The sequence below is a fragment of the Callorhinus ursinus genome, unplaced genomic scaffold, assembly GCF_003265705.2.
Source record: "Callorhinus ursinus isolate GAN/ISIS: 27379988/994484 unplaced genomic scaffold, GSC_fseal_2.0 scaffold115, whole genome shotgun sequence".
NCBI classification, from domain to species: Eukaryota; Metazoa; Chordata; class Mammalia; order Carnivora; family Otariidae; genus Callorhinus; species Callorhinus ursinus.
The window spans coordinates 1190938-1199919 of record NW_027397177.1 but is presented as its reverse complement, the minus strand read 5'-3'; the positions used below and the strand labels follow the sequence as shown (position 1 = coordinate 1199919).

The 8982-nt window shown below is 54.8% G+C and overlaps 1 protein-coding gene across 2 annotated transcripts; it reads left to right on the top strand.

Moving 5' to 3' along the window:
• Window positions 1–2129: 2129 nt before the first annotated feature.
• Window positions 2130–8645, top strand: DGCR6L (DiGeorge syndrome critical region gene 6 like). Of its 2 annotated transcripts, none has more exons than XM_025857997.2 (5): window positions 2130–2312; window positions 2392–2552; window positions 6577–6677; window positions 7477–7617; window positions 8067–8645. In XM_025857997.2, exons 1-5 carry the CDS (start codon window positions 2203–2205, stop codon window positions 8211–8213), a joined length of 660 nt encoding a protein of 219 aa, XP_025713782.1. In that variant the 5' UTR covers window positions 2130–2202; the 3' UTR covers window positions 8214–8645. The 2 variants fall into 2 exon arrangements, with proteins under 2 accessions (XP_025713782.1, XP_025713783.1); XM_025857998.2 differs by having other exon boundaries at window positions 2136–2312; window positions 8086–8645.
• The last annotated feature ends 337 nt before the right edge of the window (window positions 8646–8982 follow it).

The following is an 8982-nucleotide window of genomic DNA, read 5'->3' as shown; positions in this document are numbered from 1 at the left end:
AACTTGCGAAAGGCAAATCTGATCATGTCTGTGCCCCTAAACCTTCAGATCCCCCTACTGCTCTTAGGACAAGCCCTCAGGAGCCTCTGTAACATGTACCCCAATACACTCTCCCTTTGGCTGCTGTGGCCCAGCCTCATGGGTCCTCTTGAGTAGGGGACAAGGACTTTGATCAGTTTCAAGGTCAATCAGATATCAAGGGTAGGGGCTTCTCTCTAAACTGACTTAACGGGATTCTTTATACAACTGGACCAGGCAGGCTGAAGACGGCCCAAGTGATGTAGGAAAGAATGTTAGGGTTCAAAGCTGACGTCCAAGAAAGAATTCTTGAGACATCTTTGGTGCATAAAGTTGGTTTTATTAAAGCATGGGGACAGGACCCGTGGTCAGAAAGAGCCGCACTGAGGTCATGAGGAGTGGCCCATTATCTACTTTCAAGTTGGAAAGAGGTTAGGGATAGCGTAAGTCTCCAAGGAACTTGGAAGCAAGGCTTCCAGGACATTGAGGGGCTATTGGTGGGAAAAGGTCATTTATTACTGTCTAATAAAACCTTAGTCATGAAACCCTTCAGATGTATATTGTCAGGCCATATGCTTGGGGCAGGGGTGATTGCCAACACATATCTTGGGGGGGTTTAGAGAGAAAGGAAATTTCTAAAGGAATTTTTGTATGTTAAAATAGACTTACAGGATTGTGGGGCCGGGGGGGGGGGGGTGACGTTGGGCTAGGATTGTTTTTTGCCCTTAGTATCAACATTGAGGCAGTTGAGTCCCTAGAGGAATGTCACTCTGCCTGTTTCAAGGACTTGTCAATGGGCTGTAAGTAGTAAGGAAATTTAATAATTTTTCTTCTGCCTTTGTTTCCCACATCACCAAGTATGAGGCCTAGTCCGAAGAGCACTCAGAGAAACCTGCCCAAAGTTTGGTCAACGAGTCTTGGTCAAGGGATCATCCTAGGGAATGCCCTAAGTTAGGCTGACTCCTCTCCTTGGCCCTGACCCTATAGAGCCCCCAGGGGGTCAGCATGCCCTCTTCTCAAAAAGTCTGGGCATTCTATCCAAGGCCAGTTGGATTCACCTGCTCGAGCTGGCCACACAAGCCTTCTTTCTGGTTGTTTTCTTCAGGAGTCTACCTACTTTTGCATTTCACTATACAGCAGCCCCCTCCCAATTTTTGGCAGCACTGCACACCCTCCCACTGAGATGAGGAAGACACAATGCTGCTTCTCCATGGCGGGAATCCCCTGCCCCCATGAGCCCAGCAGGATATTCAGCAATCGAAACTTTGTTTTGTAGATTTTTGTGGCTTATGAAAACCGTAATTGTGGATTCCAGGAAATTTATTCTCAAGGTTGGACTGAGACATTGGGCCAGGTTTTCTTCGACACGTTGACTACCCTGGTGGAGGCAGAAGCGAGGCGGGAAACAGGACTGTCCCGAAGGTGCTGTGGTTGGGGAAGGCGGGGGAGGGGGGAAAACCGCCCCTGCCGAAGCCAGGCGCTTTTTCCAGCGCGCAGGGCCTGCCTACACCACCGCTGCTGGAGCTCCCACACCCTGTGCAGGTGTGTGTGTTTGGGGTGGGGGCTCTCTTGACAGGTAACCCCGACAAACGTCCTATGAATGGAAGACAAGGAGACTGAGGCCTGAAGGTGACGAAAATGGCTCAAGGTCACGCCGCTTGTATTGGCGGAGCTCAGCGATGAGTGACTCAAGCCCTTTTTGGGAGAGCAACAGGAGCAAACAGGTTGCGACAGCCGCGGCCCCCCCGGCGCCCCAGCAGGCGCGTGCGCTGGACGACACCCCTCCCCCCTACCTCTTCCCCCCAAGGACGCCGCCCAGCCCAGCCATACATCCCCAGTGGGGCTGGGCTTCGGTCCGCCCCCACTTTGTGCGGGCAGGGCGGGCTTCTTCGAAATCTCGCGATTTCGACGCTATGGTTACGCGTACTCTGCAGTCGCGTGGGCAAAATGGCATGGTAAGAGGCGGGGACAACGAGGGACCCTCCTTAAACCCTCCGCGGACCGGGGAGAGAGTCTCCTTCTGCAGGGCGCAGAGGGTGGGCCGCGCCGTGCTTAACTGTCGTAAAAGGGGGCGGGACGCACCGCGTTCGAACGGACGTAAAATGGGCGGGACGCGCCACACTAGGAACTGACGCAGAGGGGGCGCGCGTTGCTCTAGCCGGCTGCTGGCCGGGCTCCGGCGCCATGGAGCGCTACACGGGCGCCTTCGAGGAGGCGGTAGATGGGGCCCGGCAGCAGGAGCGGCACTACCAGCTGCTGTCCGCGCTGCAGAGCCTAGTGAAAGAGCTGCCTAGGTGCGCGGCCGCGGAGCGGAACGGGCGGCTGAAGTGGCCCTGGGTCCGGCCCGCGCTCACCTCGCCCCTCTGCCCGCAGCTCCTTCCAGCAGCGCCTGTCCTACACCACGCTCAGCGACCTGGCCCTGGCGCTTCTCGACGGCACCGTGTTCGAGATCGTGCAGGGGCTGCTGGAGATCCAGCACCTCACAGAGAAGAGCCTGTACAACCAGCGCCTGCGGCTGCAGAATGAACACCGAGGTGCGCGGGGGCGGCGGGACGACGCACGCTTCTCCGGGAGTTTAGCTCTCGGTCTCTGTGCAGGCCGAGCCCTGCCCTGGGTGTCGCTCAGATGAAGTCCCTAAAATTGACCAGGTCAAGGGCTCGGAGACTGCTGGCGTCTTTTTGGCGACAAAGGGGTCAAAGCAGTTTAATTTTTTCAGTTGCACGGCCCCTTGTTAGCATAATATCCAGACACTCCCTGCCCGGACTTGCCCGTGTCTCCACCCTCCTCCAAGCAGGATGACCCAAGGCCTCCCTGCCTGGTCAGTCCATCGACAGATCCCGGTAGTGTTGGTCAGCGTTAGTCATTGACCGCCCCCAGTGATGTCCCGAAGTGTTGACAGCTCCGCCGTGCCCTTTAGGGTCATTTTCCCCTCCGGCAGCGCAGAGGGCCACACCACCACCTGCGCATTGGGTTCCCCTGCACTATGCCCTGTGGCACCCTTGGGACCCGAAAACTTCCTCGCTTGAGCCACACCCTCAGCCTCAGCTAAAGCTTTATGAGCCTTGGCCCCTCCCAGGCATCCCCACTCAGAGGTCTCCCGGAGCCCCTTACTGCAAGGTATGCTGGGCAGCTCTCCCTGCCCCATCAGTTTCCCACCTTTGTTATTTTGTTTTTACCCAACTTATTTATATATAAAAAAAAGGTTAAAACATTCAGTAAAGTTGAAAGAATAGCGTAATGTATACCCATATTCTCTCCAGCTAGATTCAGTAACATTTTGCCAAAGCCTTAATACCGCCAAATATATGCAACACCATAGGGCTTCACCGTGATAGACTGGGATTTTCAAAAGCGCAGCGTTGTTATTTGTGGCTGAACAAGTCTTAATGGTAAGACGGTGTCTTGTGCATTGCAAGCTGTTTAGCAGCATCCCTGGCTTCTACCCACTAGATGACAGTGGCACATCCCGCGCGCGCCCCCCCCCCCCGCAGTGACAATCAGAAATGTCTTCAGACATCCTTGGGGATCAACCTTGGCCCAGGATTGAGAACCAGTGCTCTAGATCAAGAACACTCGCCAATGTGAGCATGGTGGACAGCGTCCTGAAAACTTAAATCATTCCAGGGTGTCTTCTGATCTTCAGTCCGCAATCATATTATCCAACTTGTCGTAAACTGTCGCTTTGTGAGGCCAGTGTAGGTTTATGCATCGCAGTTGGTTACTTTGGTCTCTGCTTCTGGAACAGTCACATTTACTATGGGACTTTTTGAAGAGTCTGGGGCATTCTGCCTGTAGAATGTCCCCATTCTGGATCTGTCAGACTGCTTCCTCATGCTGTCATTTAACCATTTCTACACGCTCTGTGTTTCCTGTCAGCTGGACAGCAGGTCCAGGCATGATGATAGGCAGCTTCCACGTTTGTGGCAAAAACTATGTTTCTTTCAGGAGTGGACATTGGGTTTTGTTGAATCCCTTTTTCTGCATGATCACGTGGCTTTTGGTTAACTATGGTGAATAACTCAATTTTTTAATTCCTGGGATAAACTGCATTCCTGGGATAAATCCCATTTGGTAGGATGTATTACCCTTTTTATTATGTTGTATTTGATTTGCTAAAATCTTAAGAATTTTTGCCTCTGTGTTCATAATGGACATTGATCTGTAGTTTCTTATAATGTCTTTGGGTGGGGTAATAAGGTAAAGCTGGCTTCATAGAGTGAGTTGGGGGAAGTATTCTCTTCTGTTTTCTAGAAGAATTTTTATAGAATTGGTATTACCTTTTCCCTGCTGTTGGAGCGGTTGTCTTTGTAAACATCTCTATTGAGGTGTAGCATGCATATACAGTCACAAATCCAAAGTATATAGCTCATTATTCTTTGTAATGCTCAAATTATGCCACGTTTGGTCAGTGGCAGAGCTCTTGGGCTGGCTCCTCCATCCTTTTGATGTGTCCCCATCATTCTCGGAGCACTTCCTTGCTTTCTGGTGCAGGAAGGTGTTTAGGCTCACCTTTTCTTGTTCTTTCCCTGCCTCCTCCCCTCCAGCTTCTCCAGCAGCCTCCCGTCAGGATGCACCTTCCCCTTCGGCCGCCATAAAGCTTTCCCACTTCTCCTGCCTGTGCTTGAGTCTCTGCCAAATGCAGGCAGTGGTGGTCACTTACTATCTTGCTGTCAGTAAGTAGATCTTGTAGATCTTGTGGCGTGATCTGTTTATCACCACAGAGGTTACTAGTTCAGGGAGCCAGTAAAGCACTCAGAATGATAAAAGTAGGGGGTGGGCAGCAATCTCTTCACAGAATCCTGGTTCCTTTTAATGGGGAGTTTTTGATAACCCTCTAGACACTTTGCTACTTGTCCTTTGGAAGTTTCGGGCAGGTTTTAATACCACCAGCAGTGGGTAAGCACCCTGTGACTTTCTGCTTTTCCTTCCCTCTGACTCAGCAGGTGGTGGTGATTGGCTGCCGTTGTTTTCCTTGGTCACGGCTAAAGCCAGTCCCCTCCCACCTGGGCAGTGGGCACAGCTCCCTTCTCACCTGTGGTTGCTCACCCAGTGCACTTTGGGAGTTGTCCTGGGATTTGCAGCAATGTTTCATAAACGGAGCAAAGGAGATGACATATCCCTGCATTTATCTGTTTCCTCCCATCCTGCCTCCACGGGGTATAAACATTAACCTGGGAGCATCTCCTTGTCCCTGTGTTTATGGAGGTGTCTTTAAGTGTGGCTCTTGGTTTCAAACTCTTTTAATGTGATAAATGCTTGTTGAGGTGTGCACAGAATGCCAAGAAACAGGAGATTGGGAAGGTTCTGGGCACAGGAGGTGCCAAACTACTGGCTAAGAGGTGTCTGCTTAAGACATAATGTTGGGTTTGTGTTTCCTTATGGCCAGGGACCACTCCTTATAGGGGAGATCTGGCCACTTGACATTGGTCTAGGATTTGGGCTGTGTAGTTTGAGTGGTTTCTTTTGTTTGTTTTACTTTTGGGTTTTGGGTTTTTTCTTGTTTTGTTTTGTTTTTTTGAGAGAGAAAGAGTGGTGGGCAGGGGAGGGGAAGGGCAGAGGGAGAGGAGATAGAATCTTAAGCAGGCTCATGCCCAGTGCGGAGCCTGATGTGGGGCTCGAACTGACAACCCCGAGATCATGATCTGAGCCAAAATCAAGAGTTGGACACTTAACTGACTGAGCCACCCAGGCGGCCTTGGGCTGTGTAGTTTTGAGTATTCTGTTTTGTAATCAGTTTCTTTCCATTCCATGCAGGGTACCTTTGTCCTCTGTCCAGTCCTATCACAGTGGACAATTTTGCTTCTGTTTATGGTATGATTGAATGGCAACTGTGAGAGCTTTCTCAGTGGCCATTGTGAGCCCCACTCCAAGCAGCACAGACTCCCCAGCACAGGGCCTCTAATGGCTTACCTTATCCTTGGGCCTCCCAGGGTTTGTACCCACCGTACCCGCTCTGGGAGCTATGGATGGGGTGGGGCAGCTGTGCCCACCCTGAAGGGCAGCACTGAGGGAATGACACCACCACGCCACCATGGGCAGAGGCCATGCCATGCTGGGGCACAAGGACTTCTCTCCTCTCCTTCCTTTTCCAGACTCTGCCTGGATGGTCTCACAGTGGACCCTCAGGTGGACATCTCCATGAACGTCCCATGGGTGATGGGCAGCTCACACCTAGGACTGCTGGCCTGTGGCCATCTGAGCCCAGAAGCCTCTGGACTAGTCTCCCACTCCTTTTGGGCTTGTGAGCACTGGCTGTAGCTCTGGCCAGCCCGCCCTGTCTCACCCTCCTCGGTTGCCTTGCACCCTCCAGAGTCCCCTGGATCCTCGCTGCTAGAGAAAGGCCCTGCCCTGGGTGAGGGCAAGACTGAGTGGGCTAGGGGACTAGGCGTCCCCCAGAACTCCACCCAGCTTGTAGTGCAGGGTTTCACCTCTGCACCTTGGCCTGGCTGCCCCATGGTGGGACAGCCAGGGTAGGTGCCGAGGCAAGAAGTGTGTCCTGCCCCCCTCCATCTCGCCCCCCACCACCTGCTGGACTTCTCTGGTCTCATCTCCTCCTAGTGCTCAGGCAGGCGCTGCGACAGAAGCACCAGGAAGCCCAGCAGGCCTGCCGGCCTCACAACTTGCCCGTGCTCCAGGCAGCTCAGCAGCGTGAGCTGGAGGTAGGGGTGTGAGCTGGGTGGGTATCACCTGGGCTGTGGTGAAGAGGGCTCAGGGCGGTTTGGGAGCCCCTGGCTGCTCTGGGCCTCAACTTGCGTGGGCCGTTGGAGGCCTGATGAGTCCCCAAATGTGACTCTTCACTCTGGGGTTTGGGATGTGGCAGGACCGGGTAGAGAGTGTGATCCCCCTGCTTCCCAAGACCATAGCTCTTCAAGGGCTGGGCCTGTTCAGGGCAATGGTGGGGTGGTGGGCCAGCCAGCAGAAGCCCAGTCTGCTTCCAGGTTGCTCCAGGACAACCAGGAGACCCATATGTAACCAGGAAGCCATGGGTGTTGGGGGTGCATGGAAAGGCTTATGCAGGGTCCCAAGCAGCCTAGAGCCAGGGTTCACAGGGAAGAGGTGCCGAGCTGGGATCGGCAGGCAGCCCCAGTGGGGAGGGAACATATACAAAGGCCCAGAGACATTTGGCAACTTGATAGTAAGCAGAAGTGGACCTGGCATCTGGCCAGCTCCTGGTGGTCCCGAGCAGTCCTTGCTGGGCAAGGCCTGGCACAGCAAAGGGAGGACACCTGGCCAGGGGTCCTGGAAGGGAGAGCATTCCAGGTAGGGCAGCCGAGCCCTTCTGTAGGGTTCAGTGTGGCCGAGAAGGGAGCAACCTGGGTGCAGTAAGGGCACCATCAGTGGTCTTGGAGCCACTGGGAATGGGGAGCAGGCTGGAGGAAATGGCAGGCCACCAGTGTGTGTGTGAGGCAGCATGTGATGGGCAGGGGGCTGAGCCCCTGAGCCGCCCTCACCATGCAGGCAGTGGAGCACCGGATCCGGGAGGAGCAGCGGGCAATGGACCAGAAGATTGTCCTAGAGCTGGACCGGAAGGTAGCCGACCAGCAGAGCACACTGGAGAAGGCTGGGGTTGCTGGCTTCTATGTGACCACCAACCCACAGGTCAGTGCCTCAGGCAGGCCTGCCCTGGCATAGCCCAGGGGATGCTGGTTCCCAAAGGCCCAGTTCCGTCTGGGGTTTTATCACTCATCCCTGGGGAGCCAGGCCCAGAGTGTGTTGGGGGAGGGGAGGAGGGAAGAATTAGTAAGGCAGGTCCCACTGCCTCTGCCCACAGGAAGGCAAGCCAACTGGCTGTGGGAGCATTGTCCACCTTCCCCAGGCCCTGCTGCTCACAAGGCCCTGTGCCCCAAGCCAGGGCAACTGCAGGCCCTGTTGCAGGTGACGTCCCTGCTTCTGTCCCTTTCTAGCAAGCCGTGGCCAGGAGTCCCTGGAAGTCAGTCCCATGGGTTCACTGCCTGGCACTCTGTAGGCCCCGATATCTGCCTCTGGGCCCGTGGGAAAGGGGGCTTTTGCCAGGAGAGGAGAGACCAGGTGTCATTCTGGTCTCACAGCAGCCCTTCTGCACCCCAGGAGCTGACGCTGCAGATGAACCTGTTGGAGCTCATCAGGAAGCTGCAGCAGAGGGGCCGCCAGGCGGGGAAGACAGCCTTGTGACCAGGTGGGGTCTCTGCCAGTTACCTGCTGCCCGTCATGGCTGAGAAGACAGCCCTGTTCCTGTCACCACAGGCAGCAGAAAGCTGAGTGGAACTTGTCTTCCCAACACCTGGCCACCACCTTCCCAGTTGCCTGCAGGAGGGGTTGACCCTCTGAGGAGAGACCAGGTGGACCCTGGCTGCACCTGCCACCCACCTTTGTCTGATTTTTTTTTTTTTTTTTTCCAAAGCTAGGACGGTGCGGGAAAGGGAAGAGTCGGTCCGTTCTGCTGGCTGGCTGCCGCAGAGTCGGGAGAGTGGGGCTGGAGGTCCTAGCACCTTCTCACTCCACCGGGCACATCCCAACGTTTGCCATGCCCCATCTTCTGGTCTCAGCCCCTTCCTTGGCAGGTGCAGCCCCCTAAGTAAGTGGGAAACACTGCAAGGCCCAAGTCCTGTGAGGGCCAGAGAAATAAAGGTACCTCAGTGTGACCTGCATGTCGCTTGTGTGATAGCTCTGTGGTATCTGCCATGACCAGGGCCCAACTAGGGCCCTCGCCTTGTAGCTCCGTGGCCTATGGAGGAACCAGCAGAGGCCCCCCACCCGCCCCTTTGTCACAGAGGCTCTCCCAGGGGCACCCCCTCTGGGGCTCCCTCATGGAGCAGCAGGCCTGGGTAAGCCCCAAGGCACTAGGACCACATCTAGTCTGCTCTGGGAGGCTGGAGGCAGGGACAGGCAGCCATGAGTCTGCTCCTGTCAGAACAGCGGAGCCTCATGGGTCATGCGGCAGCTGGGGCGAAGGGCACAGAACAGTAGGAAGATTCTGGGGGAGAG

What these genes read in the sequence shown, in the direction of transcription:
- DGCR6L (XM_025857997.2), top strand. Translation starts at nt 2,203, where the DNA reads ATGGAGCGCTACACGGGCGCCTTCGAGGAGGCGGTAGATGGGGCCCGG. An exon ending in CTCAGCAGCGTGAGCTGGAG is followed by an intron (nt 6,678 to 7,476) that starts GTAGGGGTGTGA and finishes CTCACCATGCAG; the next exon opens with GCAGTGGAGCACCGGATCCG. An exon ending in ATGTGACCACCAACCCACAG is followed by an intron (nt 7,618 to 8,066) that starts GTCAGTGCCTCA and finishes CTGGTCTCACAG; the next exon opens with CAGCCCTTCTGCACCCCAGG.